The sequence below is a fragment of the Lepus europaeus genome, chromosome 2, assembly GCF_033115175.1.
Source record: "Lepus europaeus isolate LE1 chromosome 2, mLepTim1.pri, whole genome shotgun sequence".
NCBI classification, from domain to species: domain Eukaryota; kingdom Metazoa; phylum Chordata; class Mammalia; order Lagomorpha; family Leporidae; genus Lepus; species Lepus europaeus.
This window is the reverse complement of record NC_084828.1, coordinates 77,951,648-77,979,030: the sequence shown is the minus strand read 5'-3', so window position 1 is coordinate 77,979,030 and position 27,383 is coordinate 77,951,648. Positions and strand designations below refer to the sequence as shown.

Here is a 27,383-nt window from a genome sequence, read left to right as displayed (position 1 = left end):
AAGAGACAGAGAAACCTTTAATCCTCTTTTATTTAAGTGGTTAAAGCAGAAGGAACTGACTCCAGCTTCAGGAAGTAGCTGTGAGGACAGTGTGGCAGGAAATGACAGAAAACCTGAAGACGGAACTGAAGCAGCAGCTCGGTTTCTTGCTCAGAAGTGGCAGCAACCAGACAGGGAGTGTGGTGTGGACGTGAGGAGCCTGGAGCTTAGAGAAGGCACCCTCGCTAGTGAAGGTGGGTACTCTGAGCCATGGGAGAGCTGGGAGCACAGGGTGGGGGTTGAGGAGGAAACCACCTGAGTGTTAGTCCCCAGGGAGGGACTAGGTCTCTGCCAGTAGGCGTTTAACCTTTTATAGTCAGAAGGCCTGAGGCTGCGCGGGGGCTGGGGGAGGGTTGTAGAGAACAAGCAGCTGGGGATGGGAACAGAAGAGAAGGGCTCAAGCCCTGGAAACGTGACTTAGTGGCCATCTGGGACCCCAGACCAGGCACACTGTTGCCTGGTTTCTGCTGGCCATCTCCAATCCACCGTGAGGCCTGATGCCAAGTTGGGAGGAGGGGTACAGGCTGTAAAGACCGTGTCTGCCCTTGCAAACATGGTCCGGCAAAGAGACAAAACCCACAGGAAGCGGTAGCTCATGCACATTTGTGCTGAGAACCAGCTGCTGATGGAGGTCCGGGGAAGGCGTGATGGTTGGATTGGGGTATTTCCTGTGCTTATAGGATCATCGAGTCCCAGAATGTCAGAGATGGAGTTGCTTTTCTAGACGAGCTAAGTTAACCCCTACTTTTGCTTTCTGTTGAAGAAGTCAGAGATAATAGGTGGTTTGCCAAATCATTTAAATGAACATTTGGGAACCATCTTGTCTGTTGCTTGGCAAATGAGAACATCCTCTGTGTCGATTCCTTTACCATGGCCCCACAGAGGCTCCATCACAGAGCTGGCCTGCTCACGGGGCTCCTGGCTCCCAGGTCATGTACTGCCATGTCAGCATTGAGCTGAGGTCCTGGTTGTGCGTGACCCCCTGGGGACATGCCTCACCACCTCACCCTCTAGTCTCCTGCCCCAGAGAGCACCCTTTGCCTTCCCAACTTCTGGGCAGCAGGTCAGTTGTGTCTGTGTCAGCAACTCTTTATGGCAAAAGCAGACAGATGTAGATGGGAGATTTGTTGGCAAGTCGCGCTGAGGCTGGGAAGCAAGGCAGGAAAGCCGATGGAGCCATCGCTCCTCATTGCTTCCTTATTGCTCACGACTATTTCAGAAGCTTCTCCTTTCCTATTTTGTAGTGCAGGCCTTTTGTCGCAGATCAGCCCAGGAGCCAGCGTGGGAAGCAGAGGGCTTGTGAAGGATGCAGGAGGATAGGGCTTGTTTATCTGCCCCCTTTATGTAACTTTGCCCTCCTAGGGAAGACCAAGCCGCTCTGGGCAGTGGCTCATGCCGTGGTAAGGCCACCTCGGTCAATACTTCCCCAGTGCCCCTGGAGCATCTCAGTAACCAAAATCTACCAGAGACTTCCCCTGGGCTGGTTTTCAGGGTTGTTCAAAGACTATGGAAAAAGATGGACTTTTCAAGTAGAAGAGAAAACTAGAGAATGAAAGGGCCAAGGTGGAGAGACAGGAGAGCCCCAGGAGGGGTGGCAAATGGGGGTCCTTGCACAGACCTTGAAGAGCTTGGGGTAAGGGCTCTGGGAAGGGGGACATGGGTAGGGAAGTTGCCAGCTAGTAGGCGGTGCCTGAGTCCAGTAGTCTCAGTGGCCCTGGGAAACATGAGTGGTCCTTTGGCACCTTTTCATACCAAGCCCAGAGCAACTGTTCTACGCCTTCTCTTGCACAGTTAGCAAGGCTCACTGGTACACTGGGGATGCCCAAGCAGAATATTTGGAATATCCGCAGAATATTTGGAACCCCTTCAGACCAGTACTCCGTAAATTTTTTAAGCATTCATTTTGTTGCTAATAATCCAATGCCTCCAATTGGTCAAAATAAAGGATATATTATTGTATAATACATGCTATGCTTTGAACCATTTATGTGTTTAGAATTGTAATCAACTTTTTATTTATTTTTTTAAAGCCAGTCCATAGAGGGCCTCAGAGCTGCTGCTGTGTTTTGCAAATTTTTATTTTCATCTACTTGAAAGGCAGAGTGTCAGAGACAGAGATAAGGAAGGTCAGGGTCGGGGAGAGAGAGATCAATTTTCCATCCACTGGTTCACTCTCCAAGTGCACCAGCCAGGTTGAAGCCAGGAGCCCAGAACCTCTTCCAGGTCTCTCACTTGGGTGGTAGCATTTGAGCCATCATGTGCTGCCCGCTAGAATGTATTAGTAGGAAGCTGGTTTGGAAGCAGAGTAGCGTGACTTGCACTGGCACTCCAATATGGGACGTGGGTGTTGAACATGGCTGCTTAAACCAATGCACCGTAACTCCCACTCCTGAACTGCTTTTAAAAGTTGGGTAATGAGTAACTTATTCCCAGCAGCTAATGCTTCCCTGCATATTGTTGGATGTGAGCATTTCAGCTGACTGCCCCCATTGACCTCCCACAGCTGTGCGGTGACCAGTCTCAGAGAGAACGTGGGACAGTGCTTGGACTGAGGCTGGAAAAATTCTCAATAGAGTTAAATAGGCTGTAGTCAGGAGTGGAGATGTTCACTTTGTCAGGGGTTGGACCAGTTTGGAGCCAAAAAGGAATTCTGGGGCCGGCACCAAGGTGCAGTAGGTTAATCCTCTGCCTGCTGCCCCGGCATCCCATATGGGCACCAGCTCTAGTCCCGGCTGCTCCTCTTGCAATCCAGCTCTCTGCTGTGGCCTGGGAAAGCAGTAGAAGATGGCCCAAGTCCTTGGGCCCCAGGACCCGCATGAGAGACCAGGAAGAAGTACCTGCCACCTGGCTCCTGGCTTCGGATTGGCGCAGCTCTGGCCGTTGTGGCCATTTGGGGAGTGAACCAGCGGAAGGAAGACCTTTCTCTTTGTCTCTCCCTCTCACTGACTGTAACTCTACCTCTCAAATAAATAAAATAAAATCTTTTAAACAAAAAAAAAAAAAAAAACAAAAAACAAAAAAAAAAGGAATCCTGTGTATAAATCTGGATGAAATGGCACCCCTCACTGATGACCCCTTCAAGCTGTTCCCTGGTTGACCTCTGGACACGAACAGTGCCAACCATTGTGACACTCAGGTTATTTAGTGCTGCCTACATTCATGATGAGTTTTCTCAGACTCGGGAGGGCGCAGGCCACATTTTGTCTGAAACCCCATTCCGTCCTCTGCTGGCTGAGCGCTTCCATCTGCTTTGTCTCACTTCCACTTCCATTGAATAAAAAATGGGAGGAAACATGTGGGCTGCTGTATCACTGACTTCAGCATTATAGTTGTCCCTCCTGTTTTTTTTCTTGTCCTCAATTATTCTCATTTTCTGTCCCCCTCAGATGTGGAAGTCCGTAGTGGGGCATGATGTATCTGTTTCCGTGGAGACGCAGGGTGATGACTGGGACACAGACCCTGACTTCGTGGTGAGTTCGGAAGTAGCTTTGCTTGCTCAGTGAAGAGGGTGCTTACGCGGGGAGCCCAGAAATGTCACTAATGGTCTTCGAGGGAACTTAGCCAACATCATCTGGGACAAGTAGTTGGGAGGAGAATTGGCTGTCGTGAGTGGGGCATGTTGGACATGGAAGGAAAGTGAAGTAAGTGAGTTCAATGGAATGATGGGCAGGCTGTGCTGAAGGGAAGGAGCGCGTGAATCTGGGCCTCCAGGATTGGGCTGGGCTGCATAGTTTAGGGGACTGGAAGGGGGACAGGAAAGGGAAAGTGTGAGGGATGCAAGGCAGGAGGGGCGTTTCCAAACCCACCAGTTTAATTTCTATGTGGGGTCAAGGTGGATAAATAGAGAGAGGAATGTGAGTAAAGATTAAAGAAGGCAGCTGATACAGGGACATAAGGGGTGTGTGCATCCGTTATGCGCCCCCTTAGAATGGAACATTTGCTGCCATCTCTCACTGCTGAGCGCTGTGTTTTGCAGAATGACATCTCTGAGAAGGAGCAACGGTGGGGAGCCAAGACCATTGAAGGCTCTGGACACGCTGAGCATATCAAGTAGGTGCCCGAAGGATTGGGGAAAGGAAACAAGGTTACAGAAAGAGCCCAAAGAAAACCTGGAGATTTGGGAAAGGTTAGGAAGGAAAGAGGGAGAGTGGTTTATGTCTGTGGATCTTTGTTTTTATCTCTCTGGGTGTCCCTGTGTGTGTCATTATAGTTCCATTTCACGTCTCTCCTTTTGTCCACCAACCTTATTTGTTTTTGTATCCAACAACTCTGCTATTTCTCCCAAGTCGTCCTGTTGTGTTACTTGCCTCCCTTCCTTCAGTAAGATATGAGAGATTCAGACAGAAAGTGACTGAAATGTTGAGGTTGTATCTGTCTGTCTTTCTATGTATCCATCCATCGTTTATCAATCACTATCTATCTGTCTTTTTACATAAATATAAATATAAATATGTGTTTAGAATGTAGGCAGATTTCATATGGACTAGGAAGGATTTAGTAAGGTGAAAAAGTTCGAGGAAATGCTATAAAAAAAAGACAACACCAGCTTCCTACACTTGGCTCAAATGGATTTTAAAATGCAAATTTGTACTTAGCTACTTGACATAAATTAGAAGCCTTGAATTTTAAAATGAAGTAATATGACACTTGGAACACCTATTGATTAAAAGCAATAAAATTTACAAGTCCTTAAAACTATAGTCCAATATTGATTTTATAAGAAACAAGTAATAATCTCTGATGCCAGAAGAGATTAGAAACTCATTCACAAAGGTTTCTGTGAGATGCATCATATATTGGGGTTGAGAGGTCCCCTCCTCTCAATGGATTGCTTGGGATTCTCTAATTGGACTGTCTGCTTTTTGTGGTATCACAATGTCAAGTGTTGGTAGCAAGGTAAACATATAAATAGTACAATAAGAGCAAACATTAAAAGTAAAAATGAATAATCACACACAAAATGGCAGTTTAAGTTCTATTTTAATTTTCCTGCACATTCTTTTTGTTTTGTTTTGTTTTGTTTGACAAGCAGAGTGGATAGAGAGAGAGAGAGACAGAGAGAAAGGTCTTCCTTTTTGCCATTGGTTCACCCTCCAATGGCTGCTGTGGCCAGCGCATCTCGCTGATCCGAAGCCAGGAGCCAGGTGCTTCTCCTGGTCTCCCATGCAGGTTCCTGCACATTCTAACACAGTGTTGTCACCTCATTTTCCACTAAATTTTAAAATGTGTCGCTAGGTGACCATAATGCATAGCAATATCTTATGAAAATTTGGTACATGTTGATATAATTTTTTTTTAATATTCACTAACATGCAGTATTGTTTAATCAGCCATAAATGGCTTGCAGTAAGTGTAAGTAATAGTACTCTTAAAGCAAGCAATTCTGGAAGCAGCTGGAGTGACACACCACCACCACTTCCAAAAAAAAAAAGGGAACGGGATCATTCAGAAAGCTCCTTTGATGCTACTCCTGTGTCGGTTTCTAGACCCCAAAAACCAAGACCTCTTTCCTTTTTCTGAGAACTGTGATAATCTTTCCCCTCTTAGTGTCTGTTCACGTATAGCAGGTAAAAACAGAACATTTTAAAGAAGGCTCCTAAATTCCTGCATGATCTTATGGCAAGACCTTGAGTTTAGATATTAGCTTTCTATTGAATTAGCAGCTCTGCTACTGCAAGTGATGTGAACCCTCTCAGAACCTTGGCTTATTTATCAAATGGGATCACAAGAGCTGCCCTGCAGACTTCTGGTTAGAAGTCAGTGGGATAGTTTGTGCAGTACTTAGCACTTGTTAGCAGCTCGGTGATGTTCTTTCTCCTTCCTGTCAATATGGATTAATTTCATCCAGTTTCTTCCCCAAAATCTAACATAAAATGTAAACAGAGGACAGCCCTCCTTCTTCCTAAATGATGTTAACCTGGACTGCTGTGTTGCACAACTCTGGTAGCTTGCTCACTCTGACTGATGTCCCCTGAAGTTGTGTGATCTGGTGATCTTGCATGTTTTCTTGTTAACTTAATTGGATCCATATGTGAAAGGATAAATGGCAAAGGAGTGAGTGCTGTGATGTAGTGGGTTTAGCCACCACTTTGGATGCTTCCATTCCACATGACAATGCTGGTTGGAGCCCCAGCTACCACCCAGAGCTTTTGATCCAGCTTCCTGGGAAGGTAGCAGGTGGTAGCTTGTGTGCTTGAGTCCCAGCTATGCCTGTGGGAGACCTAGAAGGATTTCCTGGATTTGGCCTGGCCTACTCAGGGTTGTTGAGAGCATTTGGGGATTGAACAAGCAGGTGGGAGGTTTTCTTTCTTTCTTTCTTTCTTTCTTTCTTTCTTTCTTTCTTTCTTTCTTTTTTTAAAAGATAGATAGATAAATTGATTTATTTGAAATGCAGAGTTACACAGAGAGAGAAGGAGAGGCAGAGAGAGAGAAAGAGAGAGTCTTCCATCTGCTGGTTCACTCCCCAGTTAGCTGCAGTGGCTGGAGCTGTACTAATCTGAAGCCAGGAGCCAGGAGCCAGGAGCATCTTCCAGGTTTCCCACTTGGGTGCAGGGACCCAAGCACTTGAGCCATCTTCTACTGCTTCCCAGACCATAGCAAAGAGATAGATTGAAAGTGGAGCAGCCGGGACTCGAACCAGCGCCCATATGGGATGCTGGCACTGCAGGTGGCAGCTTTACCCACTACGTCACAGCACCGACCCCTCTTTTTCTGTGTCTGCCTCTCTCTCTCTCTCTCTCTGTCACTTTGCCTTTCAAATAAATATATTCATAAGTAAATATGTAAATAATTTTTTTTCAAATCTTAAAAATACAAGCAAAGGACAAATGGCAGAGTTCCACAAAGTTCGCTTGCCTCCCATTTTCCCAGGCTACTGAGATGTAAAAGCCTGGCCTCTGCTAGTAACAGGCCAGGTGACCTTGGACGAGTCACTTTTCTTTTGGTTTTCATTTCCCCGTCTACATCAAAAAGACCTCTAGAAGATGCTCCATAGTAAATCCCTAGTATCCTGGGAGTCTCTGGCCAGTGTGGGATAAGCCCATCTTTGAGCACAGGTAGGAATCACTGCAGCCCTGGGATAGGGGTGGGGGAAGCTGGAGAGAACAGTAGTTGCAGAACCAGACAACTCAAAGCAGGAACAGGAAGTGTTTGTGGTTTCTACCAATCTCACCTCCTCCCCCACTCCATGGTTTCTTTTTATGTCTGTCTTGAACAAATTTAGTCTGGGGAGTGGTTTGGTAATTCAGTGAATAGGTCAAATGACTCCATCTGTTGTATACCCTCGTCTGTTGTATAAGGGAACCGTCTGGTTGTCAAGGGCTATTGCCCTTCCTCTGTCTTCTCTCCCACTCTTGCCCACTCATTCTTCACAGTTTCTATTCCCTTGCCCTGCTGGGATCCTTATCACTCCAAAGCAGGGATTCTGAAACAACTATGGAAAAGGACAAGCATTTTCCAAATCTGTCACAGACTGATACTTTTGTAAAAAAAAAAAATAAAGTAAAAATTGGGTGGGCTTTGGTGCAGTGGTTAAGATACCACATCTTAAATGAGAGAAGATGTGAATTCTCCTCCAAAAGATCTATAAAATCAATGAAATCCCAATCAAAATTCAAGCAGTCATCTACATAGGAACTGACTGATTTTAAAGTGTATGTGGAAATGTAAAGTCCTAGAATAGCAAAAAACTTTGTTTTGTTTTAAAGGAGAGAAATGTTAGAGTAGTGCTTGAATTTTGATTGGGATTTCATTGATTTTGTAGATCTTTTGGAGGAGAATTCACATCTTCCTGAGTTTTCTTATCCATTAACATAGAACACATCTCTGTCTATTTAGATGTTTAATTTTTTCTAAATTTTTTTCAGTGTCATATATTGTACATAGTCTTTTTTAATTTTTTATTTGACAGCTGGAGTTATAGACAGTGAGGAAGAGAGACAGAGAGAAAGGTCTTCCTTCCATTGGTTTACCCCCCAAATGGCCACCACGGCCAGCACCACGCCACTCCGAAGCCAGGAGCCAGATGCTTTTTCCTGATCTCCCATGCGGGTGCAGGGGCCCAAGCACTTGGGCCATCCTCTACTGCTATCCCAGGCCACAGCAGAGAGCTGGACTGGAAGAAGAGCAACCAGGATTAGAACCCAGCACCCATATGGGATGCCGGCGCCGCAGGCAGATTAACCAAGTGAGCCATGGCGCCGGCCCCTAGTATGTAGTCTTTGAAAATTTGTCCTCGGGCCAACGCCTGGCACAGTGGGTTAATTTTCCGCCTGCTGCACCAGCATCCCATATGGGCACCAGTTCTAGTTCTGGCCGCTCTTCTTCCAATCCAGCTCTCTGCTGTGGCCTGGGAAAGCAGTAGAGGATGGCCCAAGTGCTTGGGCCCCTGCACCCGCATGGGAGACCAGGAAGAAACACCTGGCTCCTGGCTTCGGATTGGCACAGCTCCGACCATTGAGGCCATTTGGGGAGTGAACCTGCAGAAGGAAGACTTTTCTCTCTGTCTCTCTCTCTCTCACTGTCTGTAGCTCTGCCTCTCTAATAAATGAATAAAATCTTTAAAAAATTAATCCAAAAATATTCCATGTTTTTCCATGTGAATGTGATTTTTTTTATTTTAAAGCTTTATTTGTTTATTTATTTAACTTTTATTTAATAAATATAAATTTCCAAAGTACAGCTTTTGGATTATAGCGGCTTTTTCCCCCATAACCTCCCTCCCACCCGCAACCATCCCATCTCCCGCTCCTTCTCCCATCCCATTCACATCAAGATTCATTTTCAATTCTCTTTATATACAGAAGATCAATTTAGTGTATACTAGGTAAAGATTTCAACAGTTTGACCCACACAGAAACACAAAGTATAAAGTACTGTTAGAGTACTAGTTTTGCCGTTAGTGAATGTGATTGACATTTATTTTTATCTTTCTTTTTTTTTAAGTTTTATTTATTTATTTTGAAAGTCTGAATTACAGAGAGATATGGGAGGACAAAGAGGGACACCTTCCATCCACTGGTTCACTTCTCAGATGGCCACAATGGCCAGCACTGGCAGGTTGAAGCCAGGAGGCAGGAACTTCATCTTGGTCTCCCACATGAATGGCAAGGACCCAAATACTTGAGCCATTTTCTGTTGCTTTTGTAAGGCAATTAGCAGGAAGCTGGATCAGTAAATGGAGCAGCCAGGACAGGAACCAGCGTCCATGTAGGATGCTAGCATTACAGGCAGCAACTTTACATACTATACCACAACACTGGCCCTTGTTTTTAACTTTCAATTTCAAAAAGTTTGTGGCTAGTATGCAAAAAAACAGTTGATTTAAATATAGTGACCTTATGTCCTATGTCCTTGCCAAATGTACTTACTACTTTTAGTATATTTTTGATGGATTCTTTAGAATTTTCTGCATACATAATCATGCAATTTGTGAATAAAGACCTAAAAATCTCATCTTTATGCCTCTAATTTGTAATAAAACCCAAAAGATCTCTCCTTGCCTTTAGCTCATCCATGAGGTTCTGCTTGCTTGATTCCCATAAAACATCGCTTTGTCAATTCTTAGGCATTTTAAAACTGAAAAACAGAGATATGAGGGTTAATATGTGAAAAGTTTCTTTGTTATTGTTGATTTTTATTTTCAAAATTTCTTAGGTATGATACTTGGCATATTCAATTGTAGTTTTCGTTCTGTTTTCCTCTCTTATTTCTTCTATCTGAACACTATTTTCCTCCTTTAATCATTTTTGAGTCCTTAGGGCCTAACAGTACCTTATACTCAAAAATTGTTTGATTAATATCTATTGAATAAAGGGATGATACAATTAAAACTTACTTAGAATGCCTTTAGCGATATCCTAAAGAAATTAACAAGAAGTTTGTTTTCTTTTGCCCCAGTGTTTTCATTCAAACTATATCATCTATGGGCAGGATTCTCTGTCTAGCCTTTCTGTCATTCATTCAATGAGTATTTCCTGAACTTCATTTTGTAATCCCTTTTAAAAACATGTTTCAGCTGTAATATTACGAGGACCCATTTAACAATCAATGAGCTCATTAAAACGTTGCAGATTTTTCCATTTGAGAGTAATGCTTGTCCCGTTTTCTTCATTCTTTGACTACTTATTTTGGAATCCTTGGACAGTAATTTACACGTTGTTGGAACCAGTAACATTTTGACACAGGCGGTGCTAAGGTGTTGGTGGTGTTGAACTAGCAACACGGGCTCCCTGCTTTCACTGCTGCCAACAGGTTTAGGAGGCACAGGAACAGAGAGTTCTTCCAGCACGTAGCTTCCTTTCAGCTGGTTTGTGGCCAGCTTTCTAAAATTAGCTGTGGCCAAAGCTAGGAAGGCTTTTTAAAAGACCTTTAGTGGGATTATCCTACAAGGCCACCGGATGGGTCTGTTCTGTCAAAGGAGAGAATCTGTGCTGCGAAATGGCCATTCTACCTGTAGTGGATGTGTCCACTTGTCCTGAGCTCGTGAATTCCCAAGAGCATCACCATCTCACTGCAAACCTTCATTGCTTGCAAGAAGTCCACTTTCTAATTATTTAGGGTACCCTTGCCCAGCTGTTCCTGACTCCCCAGAGTTCTTATCTGAGTCCAAATCCCAGTCTCTATTGTGGCTTGTTGGTTTGGGGACTCAGCCACCACTTCATGTCCTCAGAGCGGACAGGTGGGCAGAGGGGGCGCTCTGCTGTCTTGCGTATTGCAATCACCTTCGTGGTGAAGATGGAGTGAGTGTGAAGTATTAGGAGTGCTTCCTTTTGGTGGTGTTTTCTCTGAGTGATAGAGGTGTCCCAAACCAAGGTTATCTGAGTCCTACTGTTACAGCACTTTATTATGAGTGAATTCTTATTATTAGTTACTAGTTCTCTCAGGAATTATCAGGCTTTGCAAGGTGCAAAGGATGTCTATTGTTGACAAAATAATACAGAAAATATTATTTATAAATAAATTTCCCCAATGCTATATTTTTATAAGCATTACTTTAAATGACTTCCTAGTATACTATTGAAAGGTAATATTTCAATTTGCTTAACTATTATCCAATTTTTGTCCATATAGATTGTTTCTTGGTTTTGCTATTATGTAGGCGGGATGTGGAAAAAGTTAATGGAAAATGCATATTTTCTTTTTAAATTTTTTTTTTTTGACAGGCAGAGTGGACAGTGAGAGAGAGAGAGAGACAGAGAGAAAGGTCTTCCTTTTTGCCGTTGGTTCACCCTCCAATGGCCACCGCGGCCAGCGCATCGCGCTGATCCGAAGCCAGGAGCCAGGTGCTTCTCCTGGTCTCCCATGCAGGTGCAGGGCCCAAGCACTTGGGCCATCCTCCACTGCACTCCTGGGCCATAGCAGAGAGCTGGCCTGGAAGAGGGGCAACCAGGACAGAATCCAGCGCCCCAACCGGGACTAGAACCCGATGTGCTGGCTCTGCAAGGCGGAGGATTAGCCTGTTGAGCCACGGCAATGGCCGAAAGTGCATATTTTCAAAAAGCTACGCATGGATTAAAATTTTTTTCACCAAAATAACTTATCTTTAGTTCCACCTTCCACTGAATTTTGAGATGCCTGCATATGATGTTTTACTGAGTCATTAGACATTAAGCTTTGCCATAGTTAAAATAATTTCTCTAAATAGACTCCTAGGACTAGAATGTATATCTTCAAGGTATGTGAATATTTTTATGTTTCTTGCGGCAGATTAGTCAATTAAAAAAAAAATCCATGCAGAGAGGGAAACAGCTTCCTACTTATTAAAATACAAGTATCATTGTCTGCTAATATTTAAGCAGGTAAAAAATGGCACCAAGGCCAGATGGTTATTTTAGTGAGAAAAATAGACTGGAGAAAATATTATTGCCTTCTAGAGAATATAAATCAGGCTGTGGTTTGCAGGCCATACTGATCTCTCACTTTGAGACCCCTCCTAGGATATTTTAGGGGCTGTGTCATGGCTAAAAACAAATGGAACAAACCTCAACATATCCCTTTCTTCTGGGAAGGTGGGTCCATCGACCTCCCTGTGCTAGATAAATGCCAGTCACCTGCTTAACTTCCAGCATCCACCAGCTGAGGAGCAAAGTGTCAGAGGAACATGACGTCCTCAAGAAGAAAGAGATGGAATCAGGGCCCAAAGCGTCCCATGGCTATGGAGGTCGGTTTGGAGTAGAAAGAGACCGAATGGACAAGGTGAGTTGAAAGGGAAATATTGGCTTCAAAACAAAACAAAATGAAACAAAAGGGGCTGGCGCTGCAGGGGTAGGATAAGCTTCTACCTGCAGCACCATCATCCCATGTGGGCACCTCTTTGAGTCCCGGCTGCTTCACTTCCAAACCAGCTCTCTGCTGATGGCCTGGGAAAGCAGTGGAAGTTGGTCCAGGTGCTTGGGCTCCTGCACCCGTGTGGGAGACCTGGAGGAGGCTCCTGGCTCCTGGCTTTGGACCAGCCAAGCTCTGGCCATTGTGGCCATTTCGGGGAACGAACCAGCAGATAGAAGACCTCTCTCTGTGTCTCTCCCTCTCTCTGTCTATGGTTCTGCCTCTCAAATAAATAGATAAAATCTTTAAAAAGAAAACAAAAAAAATCCAAAGATAGATCAACTCATTTATTGGTTTTATGTTTTTAAAGATTTATGTGTTTATTTACTTGTTTATTTATTTGAAAGGCAGAGATAGAGAGAGGGAAAGAGAGAAAGAGATTTTCCACCACCTGGTTCACTCTCCAAATGGCCATAAAGGCCAGGGCTGGGCCTGGCAGAAGCCAGGTGGCAGAGGCCCAAGGACTTGGTCCATCTTCTGCTGCTTTCCTAGGCACATTAGCAGGGAGCTGGATTGAAGTGGAGAAATGACTAGGACTGGCTTTCTTATGAAATACAGGCGGGGGCTTAACCTGCAGAGCCTCAGTACCAGCTCTGGTTCTAGTTACTTGTTTTATATTTATATAAAAAGTGGAACCACAGAGCAGAAGAGAGAGAGATCATCCATCGCTGGTTCACTCCCCAAAGGTCCACTGAAGCCCAGAGCCAGGAAGTCCATCCAAGTCTCCCAACTGAAGCCACTATATATGCTGCTTCCGAAGCACATTATCAGGAAGCTAGATCAGAAGTGGGGTAGTCGGGACTAGAACCACCACTGATGTGGAACGCAGTCATCCCAAGCAGCAGCTTAACCCACTGTGCCACGATCACCACCCCTGGCTTTATGGTTTAAAACATGTTCAAAAAGTACAGTGTTCACTTGGGGTCTGAAAGAGAACGTGTACAAATATTTGTATCACTTTTTTTTTTCTATTTTTGATTCTGAAGAGATGGCAGAAAATGAAAGGCAAAACTGGAGATCAGCTGGTCTACTGTAGCCCCTGTAGCCTGAGGAGATGGGAAGCACAAGTAGAAAAAGGAAAAACATGTTTTAAATCACCCATCATTTTCAAATGTTTGTGAAGTATATCTGTGTTGCATCCTCACTGATTATACTGTTGTCTACAAATTCAGAGTTCACTTCTGAGCTCCGGTGGCCACGAGCACAGATCTAGAACAAAAGCACGTGGCTAAGTTTGTGTGGTATTCAATCCCAGCCATGGAATTCAGCCAGTCCTCTTTGATCTCTTCCTCAGAGGAGCCTCCTTTCCACTTTGATGACTTTGTTTAGCTCTTTTGTTCTGATTTCTGTTTGTTTTGTTGTTGTTGTTGTTGTTTTTGACAGGCAGAGTGGATAGTGAGAGAGAGAGACAGAGAGAAAGGTCTTCCTTTTTGCCGTTGGTTCATCCTCCAATGGCCGCTGCGGCCAGCGCATCTTGCTGATCCGAAGCCAGGAGCCAGGTGCTTCTCCTGGTCTCCCATGCGGGTGCAGGGCCCAAGGACTTGGGCCATCCTCCACTGCCTTCCCGGGCCATAGCAGAGAGCTGGCCTGGAAGAGGGGCAACCGGAATAGAATCCGGTGCCCCGACTGGGACTAGAACCTGGTGTGCCGGCACCACAAGGCGGAGGATTAGCCTGTTAAGCCACGGCGCCGGCCTTGTTCTGATTTCAATGTTGCTGTGTGTACCTGGTCTCCATCGTCTGGCTCCCAGCCCACCCTCTGGGAGCTGTCTGAGTGGCGGCTTCCTGGTGGTATTAAAGCAGAGTCAGCCATGTGCAAAGCTCCAGAAAAAGTCTTGCTCTCCCATCACATGTCCCTTGGTGTCACTGCCAGAGGATACAGGGCTGACCCAAATGGAATTTCTTGTGCCTTACGCGATGCCACTCCATCTCTGTACCTATTTTTCAAGGTCATGTTGACCCGGTCACTCACTCCATCCTTGGTTTTTCTCAGAGTGCGGTGGGCCACGAGTATGTGGCTGAGGTGGAGAAACACTCTTCTCAGACTGATGCTGCCAAAGGCTTTGGGGGCAAATACGGAGTTGAGAGGGACAGGGCAGACAAGGTAAGTGACAAATCTGTCCCCGCAAACCCAGCTCAAATCATGCAGAACCTGCTAGCTCACCCTTGAATGTAGGCTGGTGGCTCTTTGGTGAAAGACAGGGAGAGGATGCTGCCGGGGCAAGGCATTGTCACTGCGAGAGACAGGGATAGATAGGAGCTCCCGTGACTGCCCTGGTCAGTCCCCATGTTGGAGACCACGTGCTGAGCTGAAAGGCATTTACCTCCATGAGGCGAAGCCCCCAGACTCTGTTTAAATAACTCCTTTGAGCCACTGGTTTTTAATACCTGTATGTGTGAAAAGAGAAGAGAGAATTTCCAAAGTTCCTCTTTATTCTAATATCAAAATCTTATAAATATTTATGCCTTTCGGGAAAACACAGCCATCTGTTTGAATATTATTACCACAGCAGCAAATAACCAAGCAAGACAACTAATTAGAGCAACAAGATTTTTTTTTTTTTTGACAGGCAGAGTGGACAGTGAGAGAGAGACAGAGAGAAAGGTCTTCCTTTTGCCGTTGGTTCACCCTCCAATGGCCGCCGCAGTAGCGTGCTGCAGCCGGCGCACCATGCTGATCCGATGGCAGGAGCCAGGTGCTTCTCCTGGTCTCCCATGGGGTGCAGGGCCCAAGCACTTGGGCCATCCTCCACTGTACTCCCTGGCCACAGCAGAGAGCTGGCCTGGAAGAGGGGCAACCGGGACAGGATCGGTGCCCCGACCGGGACTAGAACCCGGTGTGCCGGCGCCGCAAGGTGGAGGATTAGCCTAGTGAGCCACGGCGCCGGCCTTAGAGCAACAAGATTTTAAGAAAGTAAAATTAGCTTTTCCCGAGGTTCAGCATCCGTTTCTGAAGAGTGGGTATTTGTAAAGTTTCCTTTGGACAAAAAAAAAAAAAAAAGTGGTTTTAAAGAGAAGAAACAGAGCAGTGTGATTATAGGAGGAGAGTGGACAGGAGAGGAAGATCGGTAACTTGCTGATGTTCTCACTTCCACTTTTGAAGATCTAATTCTTTGCACCTGCTTTTGATGGTGCAAAATGGGGCCTCCTCCCTGAGGCTGCACACAGAGAACGTCTTCACAGTTCATTGAGACTTTTTCTTTTCACCAGCAGTTGCTAATTAGGTGAGCCTTAATCCTCAGGCTAAGTGCTGGGATGTTAATGGGCTGCATTGAAAGGAAAATCAAAACATACTATAAAAGAAAGGCAAGTACAGAAAGTTATTTTTATTAATTATAAACATGCCAACAGGTCTTACACTTTGTAAATATTATTTATTTTATTTATTTGAGGGACAGACAGAGACAACAGAGAGAGCTCCCATCCACTGGTCCACTCTCCAAATGCTGGCAGTGACAGGCTGAGTCAGGCCATGGCCAGGAGCTGAGAATTCAGTGCAACTCTCCCACGTGGGTGGCAGGGATCCGAGTACTTGAGTCATCACCTGCTGCCTTCCAGGGTGCGCATTAGCAGGGAGCTGGAATGAGGAGCAGAGTGGAACTAGAGACCAGGCACTCTGATGTGGGATGCAGGCATCCAAACCAGTGGCTTAGCTGCCAGATCAAATGCCTACCCCCAAAAGGTAATTTTTTAAAGGCAACAATGGAAGATGAACATATATGAATATTTTTCTGTAATCAGGACAGACTTTCCTGTTCCATCTGGGCTCCCTCTTGGCTGCCTGTGCCTGTTACATCTTCTACCTCACAAGCCGTGAACGGAATCACCTAAACACCCATGCGATGTAAATCAAGAAATAGTCCATACTACTCATTCTTAAGATGCAAAACCTAGACTTGTTTAGAGACCCATGGTTACTGAGCCAGATAGGAACGTAGCCCTACACACTGGTAGGCTCCAGTCAACTGCTCCAGTCCTGGAGCTTGCTCACATGCAGACTCCCTGAGTTGCTCTCTTCTCTCCAAAATCCATTTTTTAATTTCTACTATTCAGAAATGAAAGACAAGAAACAGTGTAACTAACTAGGAACAGACTCATATCTCTTGTAGGTACCAAAGGGCTTTATAGCTTCCAAGACACTTTTCTAACTATTATCTCCATGTTAGTTTTGTGAAAGCACTGATTTAGCAAATGACAGAATGTAGACACTTTCTATACCTGTCCCTCTTAGCTGCTGTATTAGTCCAAATGAAGAGGAAACATTTTACAATTGCACTAGGTGAGACAGGTGTGCCTCTCTTTATCTCATAAGTTAAGACACTAAGTAACACTAAGTTAGACAGCTGTAGGTAGGGGAGGTGGAACTTAAATCTAGAACTGTGTCCTGAGCTTGCCGCTCCCTGCCTCCATACCACCTGTCAGAGTCCTCTTGGTTTTCATGCTTATATTCAGCCCTGGGCCCTACAAACTACCTTTGGGGCTGGCCTGGGGGCAGGGGAGTGGGATGGGCCAGGAAAGGGAAAACTTGTCAATTTGGACACTAACCAATTTCTTCTCTCCTCTGTAGTCAGCAGTTGGCTTTGATTATAAAGGAGAAGTGGAGAAACACACATCTCAGAAAGGCAAGGACCCTGTACTTCAGCCTCAGCAACCTGCCTGGCCAGTATTCTGCCAAGACTTCACTTCCCAGTAGCTGCCAGCAGCTGCCCTTAGTTCCCTACAACTTTATTTGTGTTTTAATCCAAGTTTGTCTTTGCTTCTTTCTCCTTCCTTGCTTTCTGTGAGAATGATCAAGGTTTCCTAGTCCTTTTTTCCCTAGTGATGGATTGGAAATAAGATATTCTACTCTTTTACTTTAGACAGTTATCCCTTTTATTTTATTTTATCTTTTGACAGGCAGTTAGACAGTGAGAGAGAGTTATAGACAGTGAGAGAGAGAGACAGAGAGAAAGGTCTTCCTTCCATTGGTTCATTCCCCTAATGGCCGCTAGGGCCGGCACTGAGCCTATCCGAAACCAGGAGCCAGGTGCCTCCTCCTGGTCTCCCATGCGGGTGCACGGACCCAAGCACTTGGGCCATCCTCCACTGCCCTCCCGGGCCACAGCAGAGAGCTGGACTGGAAGAGGAGCAACTGGGACTAGTACCCAGCGCCCCAACCGGGACTAGAACCCAGTGTACCGGCGCCGCATGGTGGAGGATTAGCCAAGTGAGCCACGGTGCCGGCCCGTTATCCCTAACCTTTAACATGTACCTTTAACTTAACTTTAAAAGTAATCATTATCTCTTTCTAAATAATATAGAAGCATACAACATTTAAACACCATTCTTTCTCCCAATCATATTGATGTCTGGTATATTGCTTTTATCTTTTTTTTTTTTTTAAAGATTCATTTTATTTCTTTGAAAGCCAGAGTTACAGAGAGAGGTATGGACAGAGAGAGAGAGGTCTTCCATCCGCTGGTTCACTCCCCAGATGTCCACAATGGCCAGAGCTGCACAGATCCGAAGCCAAGAGCCAGGAGCTTCTTCTGGATCTCCCATGTGGGTGCAGGGGCCCAAGGACTTGGGCCATCTTCCACTGCTTTCCCAGGCCATAGCAGAGAGCTGGATCAGAAGAGGAGCAGCCGGGACTAGAACCGGCACCCATATGGGATGCCACAGTGCCAGCCCCAGGTTTTATCTTGTTTTTAAACAAAAATGAATCATTATTACCTAGAGAATGCTTATCTAAATTGACTAATACACTGACAAGTTTCCTAGCTTATCATTTTTTACAGGATTTAATTGTTTCTTCCTGACTTCTTGTGTTTGTTTCTTTCTTGCTAACATATATCCTTTTATAAGTCTTTCAGTGGGTCTATAAAACAACTCCCAATCTTTCTACAATGCCTTTATTTTGTAGCATTTATCATTGTTATTTTCCTTTTATCTCTTTGAAGATATTATTTCATTGCCTGACATTCCTTTCTCTCTCTCTCTCTCTCTCTCTCTTTAAAGATTTATTTATTTATTTGAAAGACAGAGGTACAGAGAGAAGTAGGACCAGAGAAAGAGGTCTTCCATGCACTGGTTCACTCCCCAGATGGCCACAGCGGCCAGAGCCATGCCTATCCGAAGTCAGGTGCTAGGAGCCAGGAGCTTTTTACAGGTCTCCCAGGTGGATGCAGGGACCCAAGGACCTGGGCCATCCTCTACTGCTTTCGCAGGCCATAGCAGAGAGCTGGATCAGAAGTAGAGCAGCCAGGTCTCCAACTGGTGCCAATATGGGATGCCAGCACTGCAGGCAGCGGCTTTACCCGCACTAGCTCCAACATTTCTCTTATAACAGTTTATTTATCATTCCTTTGTTGGTAACATGTCTTGTCTCTTTTTTATTATTATTATTAAAAGTCTACTTTTTGTCTCTGATACTCTGGTATCATCAGGATAATCTAGGTGTTAGGTTTATTTTTTATTATCCTCTATGAAACTTAGTGATCCTCTTCAACCTCAGACTTTCATTACAGAAAGTTCTTAAGCATGTTCTCTTGAGTGGCATCTTTCCTTCCCATTTATTCCTTCGTCTGGAACTCCTATTGGATGTGTATTAGACCTTTCGTTCTCTTCTTAGGGTTTCTTAGTTTCTCTTCCTTATTTCCATCTCTTTATTTCCTGGGCTGCATTCTGGGTTATTCCATTGGATCCACGTGAAACTAATTTTTCCTTCAGGTATGTTGACTTGTTGTTTAATCTGCTGATTAGATTTTTAACATGCTTTCAGATATTTTCACTTCCAGAAGTTCCTTTTGCTTCTATTGCAAATCTGCTCATTCTTTTCCCATAATGACTCTTGGCTTTCATTATGAATCTCACTTCTTTAATCTCTTTAACCATTTTAATCTCTTTAATGATTTTAAGTGTATTTATTTTATGTTTTATTTCATATTTTTTATATTTGCAGTTCTTGGGGTGCCAATGCTCCTGTTTGATTAATCTTTTCTACATGTTATTTATTTCCTTAGTTTATCATTTTTGTTTGTGAACTTATTTCATTGGGGGAGAGGTGTTTGTTTTCTTGGATTTTCACGTGTCGTAGGTTAAGTACCACACACAGAGAAGTTTTGCCTCTACTTCTGGCTGAGTTCTAAAGGTCCTACTGGTAATGGGATATTTTTTCTTCATTGTTTTCCTTGTCCAGTTCAGTTTCTTATACAGATATAACTCTGCTCAGTCTTTCTATATTTTCCTAAGTCAGTTATTATGTGCAGTAGTTTTCAAGGAATTCATGCATTTCTTCTTTGTTGTCAAACTTATTGGTATAAATTGCTTTTTACTCTGTACAAGATTTGTAGTGATATAATCATATGCCCATTTTTACTTCTCTTATTGTTAGTTTGTGTAGTTTGTGTTTTTTCCTCTTTTCAATTGATTTTTATTACTAAAGTTTCAAAAATTTTATTATTTTCAAAGATCTAACCTTAGGCTTCACTAACTTTGATTAGCTATCTACTTCTGAAAATTTATTTTTATAATTTTTTCCTTCTTCTTAATGTAGGTTTAGTTTGTTCTTTCTCTTCCTCTTTAAAGTAGAAACCCAGGTTGATTTTAAGCCTGTATGTCCTTTCTAGGCACTTAAAACTATACATTTCCTTCTTTTTTTTTTTAATTTTTGACAGGCAGAGTGGACAGTAGAGGGAGATAGAGAGAAAGGTCTTCCTTTTTGCCGTTGGTTCACCTTCCAATGGCCGCCGTGCAGCCGGCGTACCGCGCTGTTCCGATGGCAGGAGCCAGGTGCTTCTCCTGGTCTCCCATGGGGTGCAGGGCCCAAGCACTTGGGCCATCCTCCACTGCACTCCCTGGCCACAGCAGAGAGCTGGCCTGGAAGAGGGGCAACCGGGACAGGATCAGTGCCCCGACCGGGACAGTGCCCCGACTGGGACTAGAACCCGATGTGCCGGCGCCGCAAGGCGGAGGATTAGCCTGTTAAGCCACAGCGCCGGCTGCATACATTTCCTTCTAAACACTACTTTTGCTGTATCAGGGGAACTTTCTTAATTATATTAGTGTTGACTTTAATTTAATTCTGCTATCAGAATCTAATTTCTATTTCAGTCTTGAAATGTCTTGAGACTTACTGTATGAACAAGTACATGGTCTATTTTTGTGAATGTTCTCTGTGTATGAAAAATTTATATTATGTAGTTTTTGGGTGCAGTATTCTGTAATACTCAATTAGGTCTTTTTGTTAATAATGTTTGGATCTTTTATAATTTTACTGATTTCTTTTTGTCTGAAATGTTCATCAATAATGCGAGAAGAATGTTAAAATTTTCAACAATGCTCACAAATGTATTGTAACCCCTACTTTTGTGAGTTTTTGCTTGATGCATTTTTACTTTATTAATGGGCTTATATCAGTGTACATAGTCCTAAAGATTGACACACTGTCCTTTCACCATTGTTACAATGTGCTTTACCTGAGGTCTGCTTTGTTTTATAGTCATGCCATCTTTCCTGTGTTTATTCTTTCCATGGCATATATTCTCCTGGATCATTATTTATGTTAATTTTTCAGCTTAGTATTCCTGCGGCATGTAGTAGTAAAAAAATGCATATTTATATTCCACACTCAGGTGCAGGCCTGAAATTTCCAAATCTAATAGGTAAGCTTCCCCTTTATTAAACACTGAATTGCCTATAAGTCCTCTTACCATTTTCTTGGAAAGATAGAATTTTTCTCAACTTCCTTTGTATAAGAGGACAGACCTTCATTTCTGGCTTCCTCCCTCCCTACTCCATTCTTGTATAGAAAATAATGCCCGCTTGCATAGCAGGTAAAGGCGTTGCCTGCAGTGCCAGCATCCCATATGGGCGCCAGTTCTAGATCTGGCTGCTCCACTTCCAATCCAGCTCTCTTCTATGGTCTGGAAAGCAGTAGAAGATGGCCCAAGTCCTTGGACCCTTGTACCCACCTGGAAGACCCGGAGGAAGCTCCTGGCTCCTAGCTCCAGATCGGCACAGCTCTGGCCGTTGTGGCCAACTAGGGTGTGAATCAGCGGATGGAAGACCTCTCTCTCTGTCTTTCTCTGCCTCTCCTCTCTCTGTGTAACTCTGACTTTCAAGTAAAATAAATAAATCTTTTTTTTTTTTTTAAAGAAGGAAATAGAGCCCTGGACCACAGATCCTAACCTCTCGTCGTTAAATTTGAACTTAAAATACCCTTGGGTTTTCTGTAGTGTCAGCTCACACATTCAGCTTTGACTCATCTCTGTTTCTGGGGCTGGGACTCTTCTTCTATTCTTCTGAGCTTCACTAGTGCCAAAAAATTGTTATATTTTAGTTTGCATTTCTTTTTTTTTTCCTTTTTCTTTTCTTATTAACTGGCATGTCTGTTCACTTATATGGGAGTAGGAAAAGGCATACAATTCATATGTATCTGACATTTTTTTCCTGGAAATCTCTCCACACTATATCCGACTCTTCATTTTTTTTTTTTAAGATTTATTGATTTATTTGAGAGACAGAGATACGGGGGGGGGGGGGGGAGGGGAGAGAGAGAGAGATCTTCCATCCACTGGTTCACTCCCCAAAAGGCTGCAACAGCCAGAGCTGGGCCAGAATGAAGCCAGGAGCTTCCTCCAGGTTGCCACATGGGTGCAGGGGGCCCAAGGACTTAATCTACCACACCACAGCACCAGCCCCCTTGACTCTTCCTTAAAGAAGGGAGAAAACTGAAATGATCTCATCTTGGGCTGGAAGGGAGGGAGGAGAGGAGAAGAGTGCGCAGTGCTCAGCTAACTCACCTGTGCTTAAGTCCCGCTCTCTCCCCAGGCACCTCTCACCCGGCATTCATTCCTTCTCACTTCGCTGCCCTCGCTCACGGTCCTGTGGGCTGAGAGTGGGCTCTCATGGCTGCTCCTTCAACCCTAGATTACTCTCGTGGTTTTGGCGGCCGTTTCGGGGTGGAGAAGGATAAGCGGGACAAGGCAGCTCTGGGCTATGACTACAAGGGAGAGACGGAGAAACATGAGTCTCAGCGCGGTGAGTTGGGGTTGGGAGGAGGGTGGGCCGCAGCAGAGCAGAGATCCCCCTTCCTTCCTTTCTGGAAGATGACCCAGAGGCCACAGAGCACAGAGAGGCGAGAGGCGGATGAGCAGTGAAAGTGTGTGCACGTGTGTGAGGTGGGGCGGCTGCTGTGGTGGAAGCCCGGGGGTGGGGGGTGCTCGCCGCCAGCCAGGCTATGGGTGGCCAAGGGTGGTGTGATGTGACTGTGGCTGCAGGGTCCCTCTGCCACAGCCAGCACTGAGAATCTACTTCTTCCCTTGGTCATAAAGGTGGCTGCCTTTCTTTCTTTACATTTCCCCTCACTCGTAACTTCTGTTTTCGGGTTTCCCTCTTGCCATCGACTTTGTTCTGGCGTTTTTCCTGCTCTTGCTTTCCCTCCTCTTCCTGGCCATTGCTCCCGAGCCTCCGATCCCCCACCCCCACCCCCCAACCCCGTGGCCTCCACAGCTCTGGTTTCCACCTCCCTCTCTTCCGGTCTGTCTTCTCCTTGCTCCCTCTCCCTCCCCCTTCCCAGCATGCTAATCTCCTGTTTTGACTCTCAGAGCTTTCTGTCCCGCAGATTATGCCAAGGGCTTTGGTGGCCAGTATGGGATCCAGAAGGACCGAGTGGATAAGGTAAAGCACCAGAACGCCTCTGCCTTGAGCAGAGTTCCCTGACGTAGGGGAGCACGCAGAGACGAGCGAGAGGAAGGCTGGGGGAAGGATGGGGTGGTGGTGCCGGGGGCCTGGAGTCTGTGCTGCCGGCATGGTGCCTCCCTGATGACTTACCTCAGCATCCCATGGGAGTGCCTTCCAGAGCCTCAGCTTTGCCTGACAAGAGTACAGGGAGGCAGGGAGAGGCAGAGAGAGATGAAGCCCAGGGAAAGTGATGTTAGACTTGGAATTTCATGGCTCTTGGCTTTGCTGAGCACGATCCTTAGTCTCTCCCACCCCATGTCACTGTGCTCTGTGAACATTAACCAGGGGCTCTGCTACATTTTAGGCAACTGGACTTGGAAACCTGAGGTTCTAAGTACACTGAACTTTCCAAAAAGGAGAGCTGAGCCCACCAGTTTAGAACTTCTTTACCCCTCTTTCTGCCACAAAGCAATATTAGGATACTGTGTGCAACTGTTGAACACCAAATGGTCAGGAACACCTCCTATGGTGGTCCCATCCCCCAGTCCTGCCTTCTGGGTCTCTGACCTCTCCCCTCACTCACACCACACATGCTGTTCTCTACTTGCAGAGTGCTGTAGGTTTCAATGAAATGGAGGCCCCCACCACAGCTTATAAGAAGACGACACCCATAGAAGCCGGTGAGTCTTCATGCTTCCTTCTGTGTTCAATCCCCTCTCTTTTCATATCCTTCCTCCTTCCTAGACTGTTTCCTCCATGCCCTTTGACTACCCAGATTAGCTGAAGTAGACTTGATCCCTACCCTCATGGTCTCCACTTCTCCGATTTTTGTCTCCTAGAAAAACCAAGTCAATAGGACAGAGATAGGCACTGGGAAAGGAAGTGGGGGCGGCATAGGGAACTACTTGGGAAGGCTGGATGGGGATAGGAGCTTGGGATGTGATAGAGGATGGGTGTTGGCCAAAGGGCATCCAGGCCTAAGGAATATTGTCAGGGAAGGATGTGGGTTAAGGCATCAAGGCTTATAATTTTTTTTAGATTTATTTATTTATTTATTTGAAAGTCAGAGTTACACAAGGAGAAGGAGAGGCACAGAGAGAGAGAGAGAGAGAGGTCTTCTATCCACTAGTTCACTCCCCAATTGGCCACAACGGCTGGAGCTGCACTGATTTGAAGCCAGGTACTTCCTCTGGGTCTTCCACATGTGTGCAGGGCCCAAGGACTTGGGCCATCTTCTACTGCTTTCCCAGGCCATAGCGGAGAGCTGGATTGGAAGTGGAGCAGCAGAGACTTGAACTGGCGTCCATATAGGATGCTGGCTCTGCAGGCGGCAGCTCTACCCGCTATACCACAGTGCCGGCCCCAAGGCTTATAATTTGGAAAGGGCAATAACTCTGGTCACATGGCCTAGCTGCATGGAAATCTAGGCTTTGGCTCCAGCCATCCTCTCTTAACCCCTTTATTCCCCCAGCAGCATCCCTTTCCTTCCCCTCCACAAGTCTCCTCATCTCATCTCCTGGCTATTTGATTCCCTTTCCTTCAAGCTCTACCCTTTCTCCTACCCCTAACCCAAGGCAACCCTATTTCTTCTGTTTAAATATTTATTTTATTTATTTGAAAGACTTACAGAGAGAGGTAGAGATAGAGATAGAGAGAGATCTTCCATCTACTGGTTCACTCCTTAAAATGGCCAAAACAGCTGGAGCTGAACTGATCTGAAGCCAGGAGCCAAGAGCTGCCTCTGGGTCTCCCACATGGGTGCAGGGGCCCAAGGACTTGGATCATCCTCTGCTGCTCTCCCAGGCACATTAGCAAGGAGCTGGATCAGAAGTAGAGCAGCCAGGACTCAAACCGGCACCCATATGGGGTGCTGGCGCTGCAGGCCAAGGCTTTAACTCACTGGGTCACAGCACCAGCCCCCCTGTTCCTTCTTGCTTGTGCCTGTAGCTTCCAGTGGTGCCCGTGGGCTGAAGGCAAAATTTGAGTCCATGGCTGAGGAGAAGAGAAAGCGGGAGGAAGAGGAGAAGGCACAGCAGATGGCCAGGCAGCAGCAGGAGCGGAAGGCTGTGGTCCAGATGAGTCGCGAGGCTCGGCAGCCAGAGGTGCCCGTGGAGGAGCCGGCAGCACCACCAACCCCATTACCCAAGAAAATCTCTTCGGAGGTGAGTGCCCGGCATCTGGAGTCCCCTCCAGGATCTCTTCCCTAGACAGGAGCCTTAGGGATCAAAATCCCTGGCAGAAACTAGGGCCAAGAGACACCCTGTGTTGGGCAGTCTGCTACCCCTGTCTTCAGGAAGATGTCAGTTTGTGTAATTGGGCCTCCTTGACCAGCTGTTGTAAAACAACAAAAGCTACGGCAACATTGCCATAGTACACTGGCTGGCAGGTCATCAACAAATACCGCCTCATCCTTGCTGCACGAGCTAAGAGGAGAGTCGTGGCTGCAGGGCGGAGCACACACTGGACTGGCAGAGCAGGAGGCGTGCTCCCGGTGGGTTTCAGAGTAAAGGTGGAGGCTTGCTGGCTAGACCGATGCTTTATCCTCCACAGGCCTGGCCTCCAGCAGCGAGTCCTCCACAGTCTGAGCCTGAGCCTGCGAGAGCCAGCAGGGAACGCCCAGCGCCTTCCCTCCCGGCAAGGCAGAATCCCCCAGAGGTAAGCAGGCCCCAGAGCTTCTCTGCCCCCGCCCCATCTCCTGATGTCTTGGGGAGGTGGGCTGTTGCAAGCCACAGAGTGACCAACCATCATCGAGTGCCTGGGCTGGTTCTGCTATTGGCACGGGAAGTCCCCATCCTGGGACACTCCCCGGTCCTGAGCAAATGAGCGCGGTTGGTTATCCCAGCAAGGCGCTCTCGCCTGAGATTTCCAAGGCATCTGACTCACCTTCCACTTCCCTCCCCTCACACCTCCCTCGCTCCCCATCGCTCCTCCCTGGGTGGGTGTTTAGGGTGGGAGGTGAGGAACGCAGACGAAGGAGGGCCTGTGTTCTCGGAGAGGCTGTTTGGTGGAGGCGAGGGGAGAGGGAGACAAACCGAGCTGGTGAAGGGTGGGGTCCCCCCCCCCCCCCAGTCCTCCGCTGGGCGTCTACTGAGTCCTCCTGCTGAGTGGAAGCCCCTGCTCCACCCTGTGTCTCCCCAGGACAACGAGGAGCCCCCAGCTCTGCCCCCTAGGACCCTAGAAGGCCTTGAGCTGGAAGAAGAGCCCGTGTATGAAGAGGAGCCCGTGTATGAAGCGGAGCCCGTGTATGAAGCGGAGCCCGTGGCCGAGCCTGAGAACGACTACGAGGATGTGGAGGAGGCGCCCACGCACGAGCAGGACGAGGCGGAGGGGGACTACGAGGATGTTCTTGAGCCTGAGGATGCCCCGCATCCCCCGACCCCAGCTGGTGAGCGGAAGCACTTCCGGAATTGAGTCGCGTGTAGGGGAGGGGCCGAGGGAGCGAAAGGCTCCAGTGCTCACAGGATCTGTTTGCCCTGTCCCTGTTGCTGAGACCCTGTTTGTATTTCTCCTCGCGCAGGAGCATCAGGCTGCCCGGCTGGGGCTGGGGCTGCGGGGATCTCAGCCATAGCCCTGTACGATTACCAAGGAGGTAGGTTGGCAGGGGCCTGCTGCTGGGAGGTCCCTGACACAGAGAGGGGAATGGATTCTGGGGGTCAGGGAAGGATCCGGCTTGGCATCAAGAAAAAGGCCAGGCCTGTTTCCCTCCCTGACGTCTGCAGGGGGCAGGGGGTGGAAGGGCTCCTGTCTGACAATGCTAATGTCTTCTCCACTGCCTCTACAGAGGGAAGTGACGAACTCTCCTTCGACCCGGATGACATCATCACTGACATTGAGATGGTGGATGAGGGCTGGTGGCGGGGTCATTGCCACGGCTACTTTGGACTCTTCCCTGCAAACTATGTCAAGCTCCTCTAGTGACTGGCCCTTTCCGTCTCCTGCACAGTGCAGCTTCCCATGTCCACTGTGGCTCTGCTCCAACCATCCCTATTCCTGCTGGAAGGGTCTAATGGGATGTCACAGGTAGCCTAAGGTTCTGCACAGTCCCCTCTTCCACTTCATTCAGAGCTTGGGGCAGAGACAGTAGGATGAATGGGGTCTCCTGCACATCAGTGTCTTCTCTACCCTGGAGGAGCTCATAGACACTGCCTGTGGCACTGCCTCCTTCCCCATGAGTGCCCCTCTAACAGCCTATGTTCTGTTCTCCTCCACTGTGAGCTTGGGTTTTCCAGTTTGCTTAGCTGGAGTAGGTCTAGAGTGCCTGGTTGTGCTGTTTGCCCACTTTCCTTCCCTGCAGAGATATCTCTGGACCTCTGCTCAGTCCTAAAATTGGAAATAAAGTGGGACTATGGTTCACCTTTA

At 46.4% G+C, this 27,383-nt stretch overlaps 1 protein-coding gene across 1 annotated transcript; it reads left to right on the top strand.

Annotated features, from left to right (window-relative positions):
• Positions 1-145: 145 nt before the first annotated feature.
• HCLS1 (hematopoietic cell-specific Lyn substrate 1) lies at positions 146-27,383 on the top strand. Its single transcript, XM_062177003.1, has 14 exons — positions 146-233; positions 3,426-3,509; positions 4,016-4,089; positions 12,105-12,234; positions 14,356-14,466; positions 16,930-16,984; positions 22,272-22,382; positions 22,966-23,021; positions 23,635-23,704; positions 24,972-25,186; positions 25,575-25,679; positions 26,163-26,409; positions 26,542-26,613; positions 26,806-27,383. Exons 2-14 carry the CDS (start codon positions 3,426-3,428, stop codon positions 26,937-26,939), a joined length of 1,464 nt encoding a protein of 487 aa, XP_062032987.1. The 5' UTR covers positions 146-233; the 3' UTR covers positions 26,940-27,383.